The following is a 21,270-nucleotide window of genomic DNA, read 5'->3' as shown; positions in this document are numbered from 1 at the left end:
AGCTCAGATGGCCCAAATCATTTGCCTAAGCTGCTAATTGACCTAGGTATTTTCTACCGCAATGGCTGCCTTCTGTTTCTAAGGGTCTCGTTTTTCTAGAAAGACCTGGCTTACAAGCATTCTAGTAAGAGTTGAGGTCGTCAAGTGGCAGGCACCGTCAGCCGCATGTCTGCCTGCTTCTGTGGGTGGCCTCGGGCCTGGGAAGCGGAATTAGAACCAGGGCGGCGTGCAGCAGGCAGTCCACTCCCTGGGCTGCTTTCGTGTTGCTCTTCTGGCATTTTGAAACAAACACTTGTTTGGGGATTAAGAAACCTAATAATTTTGGAAACAGCTCGAAGTGGGGCTTCCTAAAATGATCCACCAAGAATATTTGGCAGACTTTTTCTCTTAAAATTCAGATGTGTGGGTTAGAAAATGAGGCTCTTCCCAAGCATTGAGCAGCAGAGCCGTTTTCTGACTTCCATTTGGCTTAGAACGTGAGCTTTCGAGAGGCCTGGAGTCTGCCTCTTGTCTGAGGCTCAGAGATAGAGAACGCGGCTCAGCCTTTCCTGTTGGGTGTGCCCTGGCCAGGCGTAGGCCGACCGTATAGTATAGCCTCACCTCAGCTCCTCTCTGTGGTGTGGCTTTAGGTACAAAGATTATAACCAAGTCGCCCAGTCTTAGAAAGCGTTATAGAGTAAAGGGAGAACGTAACATGCAGGAAATTCTTTTGGGTTTGAGGAGCCCCCCACTCCCTTTTTAAAAAAACTGTTTTCCAAATTCCCACGTGATGGTAAATGTGCTTGAAATATAGAGCAACAAAGCTACGTATTGATTCAATAATATTTTAAAAATTGTGTATATTTTGAACTAAGAACAGCCATATGAATTTTTAAAATAACACCTGGGGTGTGTGTGTGTGTGTGTGTGTGTGTGTGTGTGTGTGTGTGAGAGAGAGAGAGAGAGAGAGAGAGAGAGAAAGAGAGAGAGAGATGTTACATATTCATCTCTGGAATACTTGGGTTCATATGGAGTAATGCATTCTGCCACAGCTCTGAGCCCATGGGGTGTAGCCTGAACACGGTAACCACTGCTGGGAGTCACTGGCATGAATAAGGCTTGTTGCCAGTGCACCTGCCTCCTAGTCAGCATTTTCCTGGTCTGCTTTAGCATGCCGAGGTGGCTCAGTCACATCTGAAAAGACACGATTTCTCTAAATGATTCCAAGCACTGAGTTCAGGGTAAGAAATTCTTTATATTCTGGGCCCCCTTTTTTAAAAGGTTGCTTACACAGACAGAACTGTTGTCTACCTTGATAGCAGTGGCAGAAGTTTGGTTTGGGCATGTGCTCTTATGTCTGACACTTTACAAACTCACTAGAGGTAATGCTGCCGGCTCACAATTGGTTGCCTCCCGCATGCACTCCTACTGGGGCTGGGGAACCTGCAACTAAGGTATGTGCCCTTGACCAGGAATCGAACCCACGATCCTTTGGTCTGCAGGCTGACACTATAACCACTGAGCCACACCGGCCACGGCTGCATATCTTAGCGGGAAAAGCGTGGACTTAGAGTCAGGAAGAATGGGTGTGATTTCCAGCTCATCCCATTACTAGTTTTATGGGCTCAAGCAAATTAAACTCCTTCCTTGTTTAAAAAAGGGAAATAATAAGAATTTCCTTCCAAGGCCAATTCGTGGATCATTTAACCAAATAAACATGTTTGGCGTATACCCAGTTCCAGATCCTGTGCCCAGGTCCTGGCGCAGTGCCGCTCTTGAAAGCAGAGTGCTTCCTGTTGATCATTTAGTGCCTAGGGCCTAGCACAGCTAGTACCTGGAATACACTGGCCTGTTGGTGAGTGCGGCGTGAATGATGAAAGATGAGCGCTCGGGGCTGCAATGTGCCGTTCTTGTTTGAAGGAGCTTCAGTCTGGTGGAAGATTGAAAATGGAAAACATACATTTTCTCGATAATAGTTGGCCTGTAGTAGCTTTCAATATCTTTTCTCAATGATCAAGACGATGCTTTGGAGGGATACACAGATTTCTCAGTATAAGCTTAATATTGTTGGGGTCTTCCGCCAAATATTTTAATTGGTATTAGAGAGGGACCCAATGGGTTACTATTTATTTGTATGTTTTGGATGCAAATGGCATTCTTGAAACATTCCGAGTTCTGTCTAGGCCTTTTTCTTTTTTTTAAAATCCAACCCAAACTCATTGGAAATCCTGTGATAGTTGCCAGAAGGGCAGGGAACATTTGAGAAAAAACATTGTTGGGCTAATGTCTTACTTGGAAAAGAACATGATTCCTATCCACAGACAGTTACGCAAACCAAGATGGGTAGCGGTGGTATGCCATTCCTGGAAGCAATGCCAGAGCCTGAAGCCTAATCGAATAGTTGATTCACAAAAACTCATTTGTTGCCTCCTTTCTCCCCCAGACTATAGAATCTAACTGGCGGTGTGGACGACACAACTTGCAGAGGATTCAGTGCCGCTCTGAAAATAGTAAAGGTGTCTACTGTTTACAGTACGATGATGAAAAGATTATCAGTGGGCTACGAGACAATTCTATTAAGGTGAATAACTATTTTGTATGCATTATCTTTAGAATTGTGATTACACGTTAGACGCTAGAAGTGACAATCTCTTCATTTATTCCAGACTATGGTTCTAGAGAACTAGAAGCAGAGCATTTTCCTGCACTCATACTAGACCCCCGGGTTCTCTCACTTCCTACCCTTCTCTACGCACATGTATGTTCTATATTCTGTATTAGGGCACCTGGGAAAAATGCCTCAGTAGTACAGGGCTCTTGATGACTGTGTGTGCTGGCGAAAGTGTTGCTAATTTGCCTGGAAATCAGTCATTACCTTTTATGACTTCTGAGAAAGGCTCAGATGATAACACAGAAGAATGATAGAGCAATTTAGATTGCCTTGCAATAGATAAGCTGGATTATAGCTGTGTTTAATGTTGGGCGGCTGATCTGACAGCTTTTGTTTTACATTGTTTATAGCTTATTTTCTCATTTAAGGAAACACTGCAGGGTTGTTGGGTGTTGTTTTTAGTTCTGATTTATCTACAGGAAAATGCACTTGTTTTGGTGTGAAGCTGTTTGACAGCAGAAGTAATTGTGTAACCACAACAATATGCAAGATCCAGAACAGTTTCACCCTCCCCAGACGTTCCCTTGTCCTGCCCTTTGTGTCTGACTCTTCCCATTCTTTCCCTAGGCCCGTGGTCGGCAAACTGCGGCTCGCAAGCCACATGCGGCTCTTTGGCCCCTTGAGTGTGGCTCTTCCTAAGCCTTAGGAGTACCCTAATTAAGTTAATAACAATGTACCTACCTATATAGTTTAAGTTTAAAAAATTTGGCTCTCAAAAGAAATTCCAATCGTTGTACTGTTGATATTTGGCTCTGTTGACTAATGAGTTTGCCGACCACTGCCCTAGGCACTGGCCACCGTTGGTGTTTCTGTCCCTGTAATTTTGCCTTTTCAGGAATATCCTCTAAGTGGATTACAGAGTCTATAACCTTTTGAGTGTGGCTTCTTACACTTGGCATAGTGCATTGGAGTTCCATCTGCGTTGCTGCACTTAGCGGTGGTTGATTGCTTGTCATTGCGGGTGGGGCTCCATTTTGTGGGTGTATCGCAGTGAGCTTATCCATTTACCTGGTGAAGGGCATTTGTGTGTCTCGTTTCTCACAGTTATGAGTAAAGTCACCGTAAACATGCAGGTAAGTTTGTGAGAGCGTAAGTGTTCACTTCATTTGAGGAAAATCCTAGGCGTGAGATTGCCGACTCAGATGCTAAGTGTGATGTTTTCCTTGCTAAGGAACTGCTGAGCGGTTTTCCAAAGCAGCGATACCGTCGCACGTTCCGGCAGCGCGGTGGGAGCTCCTTTGCTCTGCTCCTGTCAGCGCTTGGCGGCCTCACTGTCTGACACTAGCCCTTCTCATAGGCGTGTGTCGGCCTCGTTCTACTTGCCCAGTGGCTGATGAGAAAGGGCATCTTCTCGCTTATTGGTGCTTGTTTGCCATCCATCTATTCATTGGTAAAATTTCTGTTCAGATCTTTTCTCTCTCTTTTATTTTTTTCTCTCTCTTTTAAGTGGGTTTTTTGACTTCATATTGAGTTTTGAGAATTCTTTACATATTCTGCATGCAATCCTTGTCAGATATATTTTGCAAATATTTTCTTACAATCAGGGGCTTATCTTTTCATTTTCTTAATGATAGATTTTAATTTTGATGAAATCCAGTTTTATCAATTTTTTTCTCTTATGAATTGTGCTAAGAAGTCTTCCACTGAGCTTTTTGAATCTGTAAATTTATATATTTCAGTCACCAAATTTCAGAAGTTTTTGGCTCTTGCCTTTTCAAATATCTTTCCTTCACCAGTAGTTTCTGTTTCTTTGCTGAGAGCGTCTCTCTTGTCATTCACATCGAACATGTTCCTGTGCCTCATGAAGAGTTCCAGTAGCTGCTTGGAAGTCTTGGCCGTGGCATCTGGGTGACCTCCAGCCTGTTGTTTGTGGTTGATTGTCTCTTCCCCTGAGAATCCATCACTTTGCTTGGTGTTTGTAAGATACTAATTTTGGATTGAAGCTTGGACAGTGTGGTGTTACGTTGTGAAGACTTTGCGGCCTGTTACAAGCCTCTGGAGAAAATGTCTGGGTGTGTTTGAAGCAGGTGGTTAACCTCGTCAGCCTCAGAAGGCCACCTGACTTTCGTTGTGACTTCAGCAGAGAGGGAGTTAGAAGGTTGGGAAGGATTCAGATATCTTCTCTGCTTCTCAAAGCCTTTATCACTTACCACTGGGGTCTGTCTTGGGCTTGCACTACCCAGAGCTTGGTCTGAGACTTCAGCAGCAGCTTCGTTATCAGTTCATTTCTCGCAGCCTTGTTGCGCTGTGCAGTCTGTCCTGTGTATGCACAGCTCCATGCGTGGTGGATTAAAGGGCCCTTTCTTTCCAGATCTTTTCTCTTTTGGATTTCCCTATCTCTTCTGCCCACAGGGATCCTTTTTCCCTTTTACTCTGGCTAGAAAATGGGGTTTCTCTTGGAATTTTAGTTACCTGTGCCACTGCTCTGTGGTGCGTCTTCATGACGGTGGCCTGTTCTTGAAGCGAAGCCATGTGCGCAGAGGGGAAAATGGGGCCTCCACACATGCTTTGGCCCCAGGGATCCCTTTCCCCACTCCGCTGTCTAGAAAGAAGGGTTTTGCTCAAAGTTGAACGGCCTCTGCTGCTAGTTCACGTGCAGCCCCCGACCCAGGGAAGTTACTCAGTGCTGCCTCTTTCCCTCCTGCATGTCCCACCTGTTTGATGGTTAACTCCCTTATTTGCTGTAACAGGTTTGTTTTATTTTATGATTCAAGAAATAAGGTGAGACAGAAACACTGATCTGATCTTATCTCAATAGATTTGGGACAAAACCAGCCTGGAATGTTTGAAAGTGTTGACGGGGCACACGGGCTCCGTCCTTTGTCTGCAGTACGATGAACGTGTCATTGTGACCGGCTCCTCAGACTCCACAGTGAGGTGAGTGCGTGGCTCGGCGGTCTGAGCCTGAGCTCCTCCCAGGAGCAGACAGAGCCGCACCGCCTCTCCGTATGCTCTGTGTGCTGTAGTTCAGGGCCACTTTGGGTGTGGGTGTAGCTGCATTTTGGGAAGTAGGTCCTGTCCCCGTCGCCACATCGTATAGAGATGGCACCATGCTTTCTTTTCTTTTTTTTTAAAAATATATTTTATTGATTTTTTACAGAGAGGAAGGGAGAGAGATAGAGAGTTAGAAACATCGATGAGAGAGAAACATCGATCAGCTGCCTCCTGCACATCTCCCACTGGGGATATGCCTGCAACCCAGGTACATGCCCTTGACCGGAATCGAACCTGGGACCTTTCAGTCCGCAGGCCGACGCTCTATCCACTGAGCCAAACCAGTTTCGGCGGCACCATGCTTTCCTACAGAGCACACTGCCTGCTGCAGGCCAGCTCCCCCCGGGGTCATGCTCCAGAGCAGAGAGGAGGCAGGGGCTCCCCGAGGGGCTGTGGTGGGAATAGCCTACAAAGTCTGAAAGAATCAGCAACAGCTGTTCGCGGAACCTTTCCAGGGCCACAGAGAGTGCTAGGTGTTTTGTGGACTCTTATCCTATTGAATTCTCGCATCAACCTTTCTAGTATGTAGACACTGTCTTCTTTATTTGTAGATGTACAAGGAAACAGATCAGAGAGGTTAAGCAATTTGCTCAGAGTCACATAGTTAATCTGAACTTGGGATTTATATCATTTAAGACAGTCTTCATATTGCGTAGACTTTCCAGTAATGGCAACACTTGTTTTCAGATGCCACCCCCGGGGCAGAGTGACGAGGCTGGTAATGGCAGTGCTTCCTCTCAGAAGGGAAGTGGTGATTGCTGGTTGGAAGTTGGGAGAGTAGAAAGGAAACGTGTTGGGATCCACTCCTAAACCACTGGGACAAGGACATTTCCACACCCAGTGGCTGTGGGCTGGGGGTGGGGAGGGCTCGTCAGGGGAAAGCCCTGGCTGCTGCTGGTGGCTGGGGAAGCACGCCCTCCGAGGGGCGGGCACAGCTCTCCTACGGACTGGAAGTCGTGACGTCTCATCCATCCCACACCATCTCTCACCCAGCAACTTCGAGTCAGAGACTGGAAGAGGATGTGTCCCAGAGACACCCAAGGGACTGGAGCAGCTACCTGATGCCTAGTGTCCTCTCCCTGGCCTGTGCTTCCAGGCCCCTGTTTCTGCTGTAGGTCACGTTTCAGCCTGAGAAGCCTGAGTTTTCCTCCTGCTCTGCATCAGCTTGACCTCTTGGGAGACCGTGGCTACAGAAAAGCTATGATGTGAAAGGGCTGCCCCTAAGCACCCTTATCTCAAGGGTGAACCAACTGGGAGACACTGGCTTTGTCCATAAAGCCATTGGGTGAATAGATGGTTGTGGGATTGATGCGACTCCATGACTTACAGTCCATTAGGTTCAAGGCCTCTCAAAGGTCAAAAAGAACCTTAACTGCCTCAGCTCTCCATCCACCAAGCCCCTTCCCCGTCATCTCAGACTCACTGCAACGCCCACTTATTTAATAGAAAAGAGTCTTTTTTTTTTTTTTTTTTTTTACCATCGGTACAAACCTGCAGGCACAATCCATAAACACCCGACTGTGACATAAACCTACACCTGAGCAGAGCCAGACTTGGCCGCCTTCTTCTGAAACACTTCTCAGCAAACAGAGAAATTGCTCCTTTTAGCTGGTACTTAGGTGTCAGGTCCCAGTCACCAAATACAAGTCGAGTCCACACTGCCAGCCTGCTACAGGAATGGGCCCAGAGCGCCGGTGCATGCGCTCTCCCAGTTGTCTCCCTAGGTAAGCATTGTGCTTTCTGTTCTCATCTAGAGTCTGGGATGTGAACACGGGCGAGGTTCTGAACACGTTGATCCACCACAACGAGGCTGTCCTGCACTTACGCTTCAGCAATGGACTGATGGTGACCTGCTCCAAGGACCGCTCCATCGCGGTGTGGGACATGGCTTCTGCCACCGACATCACTTTGCGCCGTGTCCTGGTTGGCCACCGCGCTGCTGTCAATGTAGTGGACTTTGATGATAAGTACATCGTGTCTGCCTCTGGTGACAGAACCATCAAAGTAAGTGTATCCGCTTCCTTCTGTCTCTTAGAATGGAGGGAGAGCAGGAGTGGCTACCCCAGCTGGTACTTCTCAAGATCTTTATTCTCCTCCATTGCGCTTAGCAGCCCCTGAAGCCACCCCATTCTCCATGCTCCTTTAGTTATAGGACGGGAGGAGGAAAGGGTCATGGGACCAGGAAAGAGAGCAGTCCTCTATTTCATGAAGTGACTTTGCCGGTGGCCTTTATAAGGGGACAAGAACGAACCTATTGAACATGTCCCATGTGCTCGGAGCTTGTACGTCACCACCTCGTGTCGCCCTCCTGGCACACTGTGGAGGAGGTATCGCCTCCATCGTGTGGATGTGGCTCAGTGAGTGAAGAGCTACACCGGAGACCACGCAGCTGGCTGGCGGCAGAGCTGAGATTGGATTCAGTCACCTGATTGTGAGAGCCAAGCCTGTCATGCCGCAGACCTGGGGCCGGCTGCTGGAGATGTGATGGGAACAACACATGTCCCTGTCTTCAGAAAGCTCGGCCTGCGGGCAGCAGACATGTGACAAGCAGTTGCTGTAGTCTAGGGTGACCCACAGGATCGATACCCATTTAATTTAAAAAAAATCTAGCTTTCTTACGTTTTTATAACAACTTTATTAAAATAATTCACATACCGTGGGATTCAGAATTGTAAAGCACACAGTTCAGTGGCCTTCAGTATATTTACAGTGTTGTGTGACCATAACTAGTTCCGGGACATTTTCAGTCGCCTCCAAAAGAGCTCAGACCCATTAGCGGTCAACCCCTCTTTCCTTCCCTCGTCCCTGGCTGCCTCGAGTCTACTTTCCGTCCATGGATTTGCTGTCTGGGCATTTCTTACAAATGGAATCATACAATATGGGGCCTTTTGTGTCTGGCTTCTTTCACTTAGTGTATTGCTATCAAGGTCCACCCATAGACATTGTACATGTAACAGTATTTCATTTCTTCTGGTGACTGAATAAAATTTCATTGTTTTGTTTATCCATTCATCAGTAGATGGGCATTTTGTTGTTTCTACATTATCTATTATGAATAATGCTGCCATAAACATTTGTGCAGACATATATTTTCAGTTCTCTTGGGATGATAACTCTGTGTTTAAGTTTTGCCAAACGGTTTTCCAAAATGGCTACACCAGCTTACAATCTCACCAGCAATATATGAATATTTGAAATTGGCTAAAAACCAACCAAACAAAAAAAAACCCTTTTTATGACCTGCACTAAACAGCATTCTAGTATGTGTCACCCCACAGATCACAGCCTAGGTCACATCATACGTTAGGTTGTGTAAACAGCTAGGATTTGTATGAGGTAATTCACTCACTGCTCAGCCACACCATTGGTACAAGACCAGTGCCTGGAAGTCAAGAGGGCCTGGGCCTTAATCAGCGCTTGAATAATAGCAGCCTGGAGGAATTCTCCATATCGGGTCAACACTTGGTATTGTCTGTCTTTTTATTACAGTTATCCTAGTGCAGCAGTTCTCAACCTGTGGGTCGCGACCCCTTTGGCGGTCGAACGACCCTTTCACAGGGGTCGCCTAAGACCATCCTGCATATCAGATATTTACATGACGATTCATAACAGTAGCAACATTACAGTTATGAAGTAGCAACGAAAATAATTTTATGGTTGAGTCACAACATGAGGAACTGTATTTAAAGGGCCAGAAGGTTGAGAACCACTGTCCTAGTAGGTGTGTGGTGGTATCTCTATTAATTTTGTTTTCCATTTCCCTAATGCCTAATGAGGTTGAGCATCTTTTCATGTGCTTGTTGGCCATTTTTATGTCTTTGGAGAAACATCTATTTAAATCTTTTGTTCATTTAACAAATTGGATTATTTGTCTTTCTATTGTTTAGTTGCAGTAGTTCTTTATATGGTCTGATAATAAGGTCCTTAGATAAATATTTGCAAATATTTTATTTAATCTTGTGGGTTGTGTTTTCACTTTCCTTTTTTTAATGGTTTTACTTTCTTTTTTTAAAAAATATATTTTATTGATTTTTTACAGAGAGGAAGGGAGAGGGATAGAGAGATACACACATCCATGAGAGAGAAACATTGATCAGCTGCGTCCTGCACACCCCCTCTTGGGGATGTGCCTGCAACCAAGGTACATGCCCTTGATCGGCATCGAACCCGGGACCCTTCAGTCCACAGGCCGGCGCTCTATCCACTGAGCCAAAACCAGTCAGGGGGTTTTACTTTCTTGATAGTTGTTTTTGAAACATAGAACTATTTTAATTTTGATGAAGTGCATTTTATCAATTTTTTCCTTTTGTTGCTTGTGTTGTTACATCTAAGAAACCATTGCCTAATCCAGTGTCACAGAGATTTACTTCTAAGAGCTTTATAGTTTGAGTCCTTACATTTTGGTCTTTGATCCATTTTGAATTAAATTTTTATATATAGTGTGAGGTAGGGATTCAACTTCATTCTTTGCACGTGGATATCTAGTTAACCCATTCAACTACAAGTGCAGCTGGTAAAATAATTCAGGCACTGTGTTCGCTTTGTGTCTCCTTATTTGGCTGGTAATGTGTGGCTATGAACATCTAAGTCTTGCAGATGGTTTCACAAAAGGGGGATTATTCATCCCACATTCATAATATTAGGAGTGATGTGTGGAAACAAATAGAGCCGTTCAAGAAACTATGCCGAGAAGAGGAGGGTGTGAAAGGTGGAGCTTGTTCAGATCTGTTACATTGGGTTTGACATGTCAGCTGGTGTAAACCATAAAATCTGGCCCGGGCTGTTCCCTCTGGGCAGCTGAGTGTCTGAACCCTCCAGGAGACGGTCTCTTTGTGAAGATCTCAAGGCTTGGAGACCTCACCGCCTCCCTTTGTATTTCATTCCAGTTTTATCACTCAGCAGCCAAGAAAGCTTGATTCTGTCTAATCTGGCCCCCCGCTCCCAGCGCTGTCTCATAGTCAAGTAGTTTGATCCTTCCTGGAGCCCTGACTTTCTGAGAAAGGTATATAGTGCGGAGACTTTTCTGTACTCATTCTGTTGCTCATTTGTTACAGGTCTGGAGTACGAGTACCTGTGAATTTGTTCGTACTCTGAATGGGCACAAGCGAGGCATTGCCTGTCTCCAGTACCGGGACCGGCTGGTTGTTAGTGGATCATCAGATAACACCATCAGGTGGGTAGAAGCTCGGTGCCAACAGGGCGGGCGGGGTGGCTTCTGCCATGGTGTTGACTCATCTCCCACTCCGAAAGCTCCAAAGACGCAGAGGCTTTGGGGTGCTTCAGATAAGAAAACTTCAACTTTTTATTCATCTGTTTGGCTCTCTCACTGACGTGGGTCAACTGTCTTCTCCCAAGATTCCCCCGCTGCACAGGGCTTTGTGACCTTAGCTCCACAAGATCACCTAATAGCAGGACACTCAGACAGAGCATGCGCCACCAGCCTGCTCCGCTTGCCTGCCTCAGTGCCTGCCTCCCTCCCCACTCGTGGGTGGTACCTTCCTGGCTCTCCCAGGACGGCGATACAGAATCATCCACTCCTGTTTGGTCATCTGTTTCATTTCCTTTTTTCTTCCCAACACTCAGTGTCCTTGCTTTCTAATAAATCTGACCATCCTTTATATCTTATTAGAGCTTGTCTTAAATATCTAAGTATCCCAAGTCATTTCCCCCTGCCCCAGTTTATGCTATAGCAATATGTGTGTGAAGTTATCTAATGTTTGGGCAAAATAAAGGTTGGGCTCGATTATTTGAGAAAGGGAAGGAGGGAAGGGAGAAAGGGCGGGGCTCTAACTGCTCTCAGCTTTTTTTTTTTTTTAAGATTTTTAAAAAATTGATTTTTACAGAAAGAGGAAGGGAAGGGTGGGGGGGGAGAGGGAGAGAGAGAGAGAGAGAGAGAGAGAGAGAGAGAGAGAGAGAGAGAGGGAGAGGGAGAGGGAGAGGGAGAGAGACATCTATGTGAGAGCAGAACATGTCTCCTGCATGCGCCCTACTGGGGATTGAGCCTGCAACCCGGGCCTGTGCCCTGACCAGGAACCAACCTGGCCACCTTTCAGTGCATTGGACAAAGCCCAAGCAGCTGAGCCACACCGGCCAGGGCTGCTCTAAGTCTTCTTTCAAGCTTTAAGATGTCATAAAAGTCACTTTAGTACTTGAATCTTGGTTCTATTGTATTAATGGTGCTTTCTAGTAGCATTTCAGCAATAAACAATCCTTAGCGTCCTCATTGGAATCTCTGAGGTTTTACAAAATAGCATGTGTATTGCACTATAGTTCCCAGGAGGGAACCACTTTGGACTTGGTGGCAGTGCTCACAGTAGGTTCAAGAAGCCATCGTCACTGACACTGATGGAGAGATTGGCTGAGGGTGGCTGTGGTGAAGTGTTCACTAGAAGTTCATTACAGAATTTATTTGCTACCTTTGTTTTGTGTGTGTTCCATTGCTGTGATTTCTTTTTGCAAATAATGCAGAAAAATCAATGATCATAGAAACAGATTTTATTTCCAGAGCTGTTATCTGATTTATGTACAGAAAAAAGGCTGTATATATTTATATACTGTGTATATTTCTATACTGGGTTTGTATTTCCAAGGCACTGCATGTAGCTCATGAGTCTCCCACTTTGCCCTTGAATCTGGGCAGCCCCAGTATGCAGTACCTACCGAGGCGGTGTCCCTGAGCTCGTCGGGAGACGGGGACCACCATGCTGGTGCTCGCCTCCCTGGGCCTCGTGGACTCCGGGCTGGGAGTGCCTGTGGTGGAATTCTCTTATTTGTTTAGTAACATACGCATGTGATTTTAAAAGTTTCAAACTGTGTAAAAGGAAATATAATGAAAAGTAAGGCTTCCTCCCAAGTTAGTGCTTAAAAACACACCAATGGCCTAAGTGCACATGAATGTGTAGTGTGGGCTGGGAGTGAGAGAGAAATCAGAATTCCAGAGGCGGGAAGTCATGTGGACAGATACGAAGACCGTGCGGGCGGTGCGGTCACGGGCGAGGGGTTCACGGAGCTCTTTTCCTTCAAGGCTATGGGACATTGAGTGTGGCGCCTGCTTAAGAGTCCTAGAGGGACATGAAGAGCTGGTGCGGTGCATCCGGTTCGACAACAAGAGGATTGTCAGCGGGGCCTATGACGGGTGGGTATTTCACATTGCAATGCTCTGCTGTGCCTGCGGCAGGAGGGAAAGGGCTACCCCTCACGCAGCTGTGTGTGCAGGTCCTGGGCCGGGCAGGTTCTGTGTATGGAGGGGTGGCAGTTGTTATTACACCACTTGGTCAAGTGAGGCCACTCAGGCCCCAGATCCCACAGCAGCAGAGCTCCGAGGCTCCTGCACGTATGCCTGTCACCATTGTTGTAAACCAGGAGTAGCTTAGGTTGTGCAGGAATTCCGTTCTTAGCCCTTACACCAGGCGTGGGGTCCCCTCCCCTCCCCCCAGTTCGGGGGTACATTTCTTTTGCCCTTTTGGTGAATTGAACAGATCCTCTTTTAAAAGCTTCACGACTTTTTAAATGAGCAAATGGCAACTGTAAAACTTTCAAGATGACCTGCTATATACTTCACAAGTGGGTCAGGTGGTCTGTTTACACTCCTGTTATTAACTGGGAGCATTTGCCTCGTTGGCAGAAAGGCATCCTTGGAATGTCACAGCCCCAGCTCCATCCGCAGCACCCACTCAGCCCGGAGGGCCCTGGTTAATGCCTTTGCTGACATAGAGGATCAAGTCAGGGGCTGAATCGAGATAACTGGAAGTAGTTTCTTGTCTCCCTTAAAAATACTTCTGTGCCATTCCTGCAAGTCTGGGACCATGTGGTGGTTTGAATAACTTGTAAGGACATAAGCATGCTCCCCATTAACGTTCCCAGTGGGCAATTCAAAGGCACTCCGCTGTCGAGGAAACGCTTGACGGTATTTAAAATGTTCGCTTTTCCACTCATCGCAATCTCATTGTCCTTTCCAGGAAAATCAAAGTTTGGGACTTGCAAGCTGCTCTCGACCCGCGAGCCCCAGCAAGCACGCTGTGTTTGCGCACCTTGGTGGTAGGTGACCTGCCGACACGGGAAGTGGTTCCCTGAGCTGGGGGCTGGCCGCCTGCACAGAGCCGCCTGGGTAGCACCAGGAAGCTGTGTCTTCAGAGAAAGGCGCCCTTCTGTTCATTGGTCTGGCCCACATCAGAGACTTTGACATTGACCTTCCCATTGCAGCGAGCCCTCCCCAAGGAGCTTTCCTACGGCCTGCGCTGTGAAGCAGGTTCCTCCTTTATGGGTGGACTGATCTCCTCGCAGAGCAAAACCTGGTTCCTACCTGAGCTGTGGGGGGTGTGCATGTGGGTCCCTGGTTACGTTACCCTTTTCAGACAGCACATTTTTGTACTGTTAGGATGGCATTACCCTCAGTCTGCATTCTATGGATTACTGCTTTGACAGACAGGAGCACTTTATTTTTATATGTTAATCTTATCTTTGCAGTTTTTCCAAGCACATTATTTCTCATAGTCTGCTCACCTTTGTTGTATTTTTTGAGGGAGAGTTGCTTGAAAATACTGATATTTTCCCTATTTTCAATAGTTCTCCCTTTGATTTTTGTATCTTCCCCCCGGTCACTGACTGGAACACGCAGAGCTGTAGTAGGGCCGCTCTCGTCTTGGTTTTCACGGGAACGCTGCTCCTGTTTCACCGTGAACTCTGACGCTGGCTGTGGTTTGAGTAGTCCCGGTCCCGTTGACACTACTCTCCTGGTCCTAGTTTGCACCATGTTCAAGAACGGGCATTGCACATTATCGCTCACCTTCCTGACCTTCCAAGGCCCGCTGTGCACGATCACTGATGTACTGATGGGCGGGGACCTGGGATACAGAGTCTGGTTAAAGGAAAGGCCGAGAAGGGGAAGCAGTGAGGGCGTGAGGGCGAGGACAGCACTCCGTGGGCTCGGGGGACTTGTTAGGAGCCTGGATACGGAGCTGCCTTCCCACCTGTGCCGTCCCTGCTGGGGTTCTGAGGGACGGGAAGGCCTCACCTTCCTCATCCAGCCTTCTCTTTCACAGGAACATTCTGGACGTGTGTTTCGGCTACAGTTTGATGAATTTCAGATCATCAGCAGCTCTCACGATGACACTATTTTGATTTGGGATTTCTTAAATGTGCCTCCCAGTGCCCAGAATGAGACCCGTTCTCCCTCCAGAACATACACTTACATCTCCAGATAACAGTCTGCACTTTACCCGTTTCAGGTGAGTGCTCCTCCAGGTAATGCTGCTGATTGGAATCACCGTGGGGGGGAGGGGAGAGAATTGTGTGGCTTGGTTCCTTTCTCAGTGACAGGAACCAAGGTGAAATGCCAGTGAGTGCAGGTAGTCGCTTCAGCAAACGAAGACAAAACGCAGTAAGCAGTCGGAACAAACTGTCCAAACTGGCACCGCCAGCCACTGCATCTGCGTCCCTCACCCAGACGGGTGCCAGGTGTGCACGTCTCCCTCCGCCCGGCCCTTCCACCTCTGCTCGGCCTCTCGTGGGTTTTTAATCAAGTTTGCTGAGGGGTGATTTCTGTAAAGTAGACTGTACTGTTTGACACGTTTTTACAAATGTGTGCATTTCTGCAGCTGCCTCCACAGTCAAGATAGAGACATTCCTGTGACCCCAGAGAGTTCCCTGTGTCCTGGCCTTACCCCAGACTTAGCCCCGCTGGCCTGCTCTCTCACTAGCCACAGCTCTGGACATGTGGCCCGGACAACTTGGGAATGGAATTTTAAATTATATTTTAATTGGATTTTTAATTATGTTTAATTGTACTTTATTTAAACTCATATTTAAATAGGTACATGTAGCTAGTGACTGTTTTGGACCAGTGCAGTTTTATATTTAGCTTTTACATTTAGGTCTCTGTCCCAGTTAGAGTTACCATTGGTGTGTGGTGTGAGGTGAGATGGTGGTTCTTGTTTTTACGCAGTTAGCTGGCTGTCCCCGCGCTATCTGAGTAAAGGCGTTCCTCTTCCCACTGAATTGCTTTGGCACCTGGGTCCCAAAATCAGGTGACCACTGACTTGTACTCCTGTTTCTGGACTGTGTGGCTCTCCTTTTGCCAATACCACATTATGTAATAAATCTTCCAACTTAAAAAAAACTCACTGTTTTAACTATTCTGGGCCCTTTAGGGTTTCACATTCAGTTTTGAATTGGATTGTCAAATCCTGTGAAAATGGCTGCTGGGGTTATGATTAGGACTGCATTGACTCTAAAGATCATTTTGGGGGAGAATTTTCATCTTAACACTTTATTGAGTCTTCCAACCCATAACACGGTATAGCTCTATTATGTAGGTCTTCTTCGGTTTCCTTAAGCAGCGCTTTGCAGTTTGTTTTCTGTGGAAGTCTTGCACATGTTGTTAGACTTACTCCGTTCTTAATTTTTCCTTCTGTCAGCTGTGCATTCCCCTCCAGGCACCGCTTTAGTGGCAGCCAGCCTCTGCTGGTTTTCCCACGTGAAATAGAACCTGGTCAGCAGTAGCTGTAGCTGAGCTTCTGCGGTGGAGAGACTCAGGCGAGTCGGGGTGTCACAGAATAGCCTCAGGGCACCTGCCTTGTATCTTGGATATGTGTTTAAAGAGGCACATGATAAAATTCAAGACACCCCTAGTATGTCCTCTCATACCCTGCACCCCCACCTGGCATATTTAATTGATGTAGAACATAGTAAACATTCATAAGTTGGACAACTTTTACATCTCACGTAAAAGGGTCCTGAACCAGATTCCTTTGGTTGAGGGATGAATAATGATCAGCAGTGCTGGCCTCTCATTGGCCGAGGCCGACGGAAACGGGTGGCACTGCTTCCAGGCCCTCCTGCCAGCCCTGTTAGGGACTAAGCAGCTGCCTTGTTATGATCCACAATTACAAATCAGTGGAAAAACCTTATCTGCTTTTTGAGCAGCACAAGCAGCGAAACCTCAGATGTGTTTGTCTCTTCAAAGTGAATTACTTTTGACAACCTTGGCAGTCAACTTCATGGTTTTTATTGCTCTTTTCCAAATTCTTTTCACTTATTGTAACATGAAAAAAATTATTACCATGTGATACTGTGAGATTTATGCATAATAAGAAACACTACCCTAATGATGATTTAACCTTGCAGTAAAATATTCACCCCTAAAACATTAGGTAAGAGTGTTTCTATGTCAGGAAAGCTAGCAATAGATTTATTTGCCGAGTCATTTTTAAAAATCACTAACTCGTAAGAGCTAAAGAGGCAATAGCTCTCGTTTCTCTTATAACAAGACAATATAAGATCATTTAAGAAATTAAAAAACAGGTAAACCAAAAGATGAAAATAAAACCCTACTCATGGTTCACCATTGTTAACTCCTCTGTGTACATACTGCACATGTCTGTAAATGCTGTTTTTCTCTTTGTTGTGAAGTTATTGCATGCCTGAATTATCATTCATAATGGCAAAATAATATTTGATTATCTGGCTATGTCCTGTTCCCCACCCCCACCCTTTTAGCTTTTAGCCATTATAAAATAAAACACATTACTGATTTTTTGGGGGGGGGGGTCTTAATCTCTGACCATCCCTTTTATTACCTTTGGATGTAATTCTAGAAATGTCTAGTGTCTGGATTAGAAGGTGTGGCATTTATAGACTTCAGGTACGTACAGTCGTGTTGCCCTCCAGAGGAGTTCAGTTGTTTGTACTCCCCCAGCAGCCTGTGAGAGGGCCTGCTCATCTCTGGGCGTTCCTATAAAATGAATGCAGGGACTCCGAAATATCCTTCGTGGGGAGAGAGTGGCAAATGAATCTTGAATTCATTGAGAAAACTTATTTGAATTCTTGATCTTTATGAAAATTGACAACATTTTAGGAAAGTTTCCTTTAAAAAGCAGACAAGCTAAAGAAACCACACTAACTCTAACATTCTCTCCCTCCCTCTCTCCTTCTCTCTTTCTCTCCATGTACATGTACCTCTCCCTCTCCCTCTCTCTCTCTCTTCCCCAATAGAATTTTAGACCTAAAGGAGACTTTTAGATCTTCTAACCAATAGTTTAGTGCAGTGTTCGGAAAGGTTGTGACGCAGTAGTGATTGTGAAATCATTTTAATGGAATTTGACTTTGACGAAATTTTGAATAGGAAATGCCAGCCTGCATTGTACACACTAATGATAAGCCTTGTTTCATGAATGTTCTGCTCTGGGGGGTGTGGGTGGGTGCGTATATCATTTATATACATGGATGAATGTAAAGGTTATGATTGAAATGTGTACTTGACTCAAAATCATGGTCAAACAATAAGAACCATTTAGTAGTCTTTTTCTCTACACTGTTGTCCTTTTATTAATGATTTATTCCACAGAGAAGTGGTTTCTGACGATTAGCATTCTACTTAGAGCCCTTGCCTTATTTACTAGCTTTGCATATTTTGTTTCCCAGTGACAGTGCCTCCAGGAGGGCGGTGACAGGCCCTTGTAGGTTCTGGATGCCATAAAAGACGATGCTAAATGTAAATCTGACATTAGCGTATTTGTGACTGGCATCCTTTTTAGCAGGAGCACTGAAAGAGGATGGGCTGTAGGGTCAGGCGTCCCTGTGAGCCCCCACTCCCTTAGTGACTAATGCGTGAACGGAGCCTTCGTGGTCCGACGTGGCGTGGGTAGGAGTGAGTGTGATCCCTGGCATGTAGCACACTCACAACCGCTGCAGCTTGTTGCTTATTTGAAAATCAGTCATGTGTTGCTTGTGTACCAGTGTGTGTCTGTGGATGGGCTGTGCTGCATTAGCTCCACGTCTAACCAGTGTCCCCATCCACACTTGCTTGCGTTTGTTTTCTTTCCAGGGTTTCCTATTTTTGAACTACTGGCTACATGGCTACCAAATGCCTAAGGAGTACTTCACAGCTGAGTTATGAAGCTGGAATTGGTTCTAGACGCTGGGTAGATGCAAAGCAGCCAACAAGTACCGACATTTCTCACCTCCGGTTCCGGCCTCCGCTCTGAGAAGGGTACCTTAGCTTCACCGACTTCAAGTAGGACCGAAGCCCATTTCCTCCCCCATCAGTGAACAGATCTCATGCTTCAAATGTAAATTGGTCAGATAAAAGGAACATCTGGTCTGTTTTCCAGAAGTAAAGCGACAGTCAGAGAAGACTTGACCTCTAATTTATATTGCTTTGCACTTTGGTCTGCTACTAAGAAACAGCATTCTTTGGTGAGATTTTGGGTGCCAAACACCTACCCAGAATGCCCAGGGCTTTCCTTTGCAGAAGTTTCCTTTTGACTGTCCACATCATTCTGAATTCTGACTTGTATTAGGAATATGTTGGACAATGGAAAAATTTCTCTGGATTGTTTTAGTAATATTTTTTGGATTCTGCTTCCTTTCAGTATCATTTCTCTTAATTTAAAGAACTGTAAGCCGGTTATATTATCTCCCGACAGGTAATATAGCTCTTTTCTTTTATTAACTGTTCTTTGTACCCAACCCGCTCCTGATACTCGGTAGAGGAACACCTTTACACATGTGCTTGCCTCCTAATTTAAATACTGTACCCGCATGTAGATACGATGTACATAACAGTTTAACCTCAAGGTTGCTGGAGTCGGCCCCGTGCCTGAGACACTAATACAGAGTGTGTTCCCACGTAGCCATGGGCTGGGCTCAGGAAACCGACGCCAGGGTTACTGTGGATTCCCTAGACCCTCCTGCAGTATTCATACGGTGTTTTATTTTGTCGTGTGTGTGTGTGTGTGTGTGTGTGTGTGTGTGTGTGTGGTGTTTTTAATGGGAATCTTGTTTTAAAATGTAATTTCTAAAGTTTAACACAGAATGTTTTCTTTGTGGTGTAGTATATACAATAGAGAGGTACCTGAGAATTTTTTTGTTCTTTTCCTCATAAGAACTCCTGAGTATTAGTGGTCCCTTCCCATGGTATTCATTTGACTTCACTGTCAAAAACCAGGATTCTGTGCGTTAGTAACCCTGGCCAGGGAAGAACGGGAAGGCCCGACTGACGGGCCCCGGAAATCATGCATCTGGCTCGTGGGGACGGCGGCAGGCCCCGCGTGTGAGCTGGCGTCCGCGCATCCGGTCAGGCTGGTGCCGAGGCCGGTCGAGCGGAAGGTACTCCTACCTGGTGCAAAGCCTCAGACTCACCAAGCCCACCGTCGCCTCCGGGGCGTTTGCTGCTGTGGCCCCGGCAGGTTCACAGGCTCTCGCGTGCTCGGCAGCCGACTGCGAATGGCTCGATCATGCTGACTGCGTGGGAAGGACTGGAGCGCCCAGCTGTCACTCCTTCCCCTTGCTCCATACTAGGTTTTGATTTGCCCCTCGCCATTGTGTCCAAAGATCAAGGAACGTCAATAACATTTAAAGGACCAATAGAACCTCCTGGTGATGAAACCTCTTCCCGTGGAAGCACACTACTCCGACAGAAGGCCTGGGCTCGGTGTCGTCTTCGCGTGGGGAACGGTGTGGGGATCAACGCGCGTGTGATTTGTTTATCGGGTTGGCTTGGCTTTTTCCTTTTTTTAATACATCCTTCCCTCCCACATTACTAAATTTCTGTTCTTGAGAAATTGAGCCTCAAAGTGTAAAAAAATTGCCTCCATTCATAAGGTAGATGTAAGCTTGACAGAGGTTGTGAAAGTGATGTAACTTTTACCGCTCTTCATCTTACAGCGCTCCTAGCGGACAGGTTGGGAGAGCCCGGGGTGGGGGTGGGGGCGGGTGGGGAGGAGGCAATTGTGAACGAATGGACTTTCTGTTGTTTTTGCATGTTTAATATAAAGTTCTTGTTCCTTGGGAGATCATGGCCTTTGAACATGCACACGACCTTTGAATTGTGCCTACCAAATTATAGCAGGGACTTTGGCAGCCAAGGAATCCTGACTCTCTGGGAGTATAGTCATAATTCCCAGCCGTACTCTGGACTTTATTTTGCTAACCCATAATTGAGCAACTGTAAATTACTGCTATATTAATGTTTGAAAGCACTGGTTTAGTCTAATTCTAACTTGTAATTAATTATGTTTGCCAATTATCTGTTTGAAATAAATTTGTGTCTGGACAGCTATTGAAACTGTTAAATTGTACAGATATTATTCATGACAGCTTTGTACTGTGGAATGTGCTTAATAAAAAACAAAAAGTTGACCTTTGTCCAATAAATTGCTAAGTAATGTCAGTAAATCAAGTATGAGTATTATGCAGTACATCTAACCTGGCTTCATGCAACTGTTACTTCAGCTACTAATTCAAAGCCAATACTCTTAATAAAGTGTTGCAATGCTCTGATGTTCTGTTAAGAAATTTTTCAAGAAAAACACAAAAAGCAAACCTGTCATGTGCTATATTAGTAACTCAGTGACATACAATTAAAGTTTGCAGATTTAAAGAATCATCTGCTCTGCAAAATGAGATTGAAAGCAAATTGCTTTTGGCCTGAGAAGGTGGATGACATCACACCCGCCCGTGCCTTGGGGGCTGTGCTGAGAGCTAATGGGAACCTCAGGAGCTGGGGCTGGTTCCGACTGCTGCCCAGCTGTCTGCTTCCCACGGTGCTGCACTGCTTCCCGACGTACTCAACAGTGGAGGCGTGGCCCCTGCCGTGTGCCCAGTGCCTCCCTGTGGGTGGATCTCTG

General features: G+C 46.0%; 1 protein-coding gene across 8 annotated transcripts in view; it reads left to right on the top strand.

The window, feature by feature from the left end:
* The window catches only part of FBXW11 (F-box and WD repeat domain containing 11), a 106,474-nt gene extending 85,551 nt beyond the window's left edge, over positions 1 to 20,923 (top strand). For all 8 annotated transcript variants that reach the window (XM_059699186.1, XM_059699183.1, XM_059699179.1 and 5 more), the window contains 8 exons: positions 2,423 to 2,560; positions 5,409 to 5,527; positions 7,399 to 7,648; positions 10,699 to 10,817; positions 12,669 to 12,779; positions 13,603 to 13,681; positions 14,686 to 14,871; positions 18,468 to 20,923. In XM_059699186.1, the coding sequence (XP_059555169.1) occupies positions 2,423 to 2,560; positions 5,409 to 5,527; positions 7,399 to 7,648; positions 10,699 to 10,817; positions 12,669 to 12,779; positions 13,603 to 13,681; positions 14,686 to 14,847 (978 nt within the window). In that variant the 3' untranslated portion in view covers positions 14,848 to 14,871; positions 18,468 to 20,923. The remainder of the gene's footprint in view (positions 1 to 2,422; positions 2,561 to 5,408; positions 5,528 to 7,398; positions 7,649 to 10,698; positions 10,818 to 12,668; positions 12,780 to 13,602; positions 13,682 to 14,685; positions 14,872 to 18,467) is intronic.
* Positions 20,924 to 21,270: the final 347 nt, after the last annotated feature.

This window comes from Myotis daubentonii, chromosome 5, assembly GCF_963259705.1.
Source record: "Myotis daubentonii chromosome 5, mMyoDau2.1, whole genome shotgun sequence".
Lineage (NCBI taxonomy): Eukaryota > Metazoa > Chordata > Mammalia > Chiroptera > Vespertilionidae > Myotis > Myotis daubentonii.
Note: the sequence above shows the minus strand (reverse complement) of the source record. Positions and strands in the feature narration are given on the sequence as shown.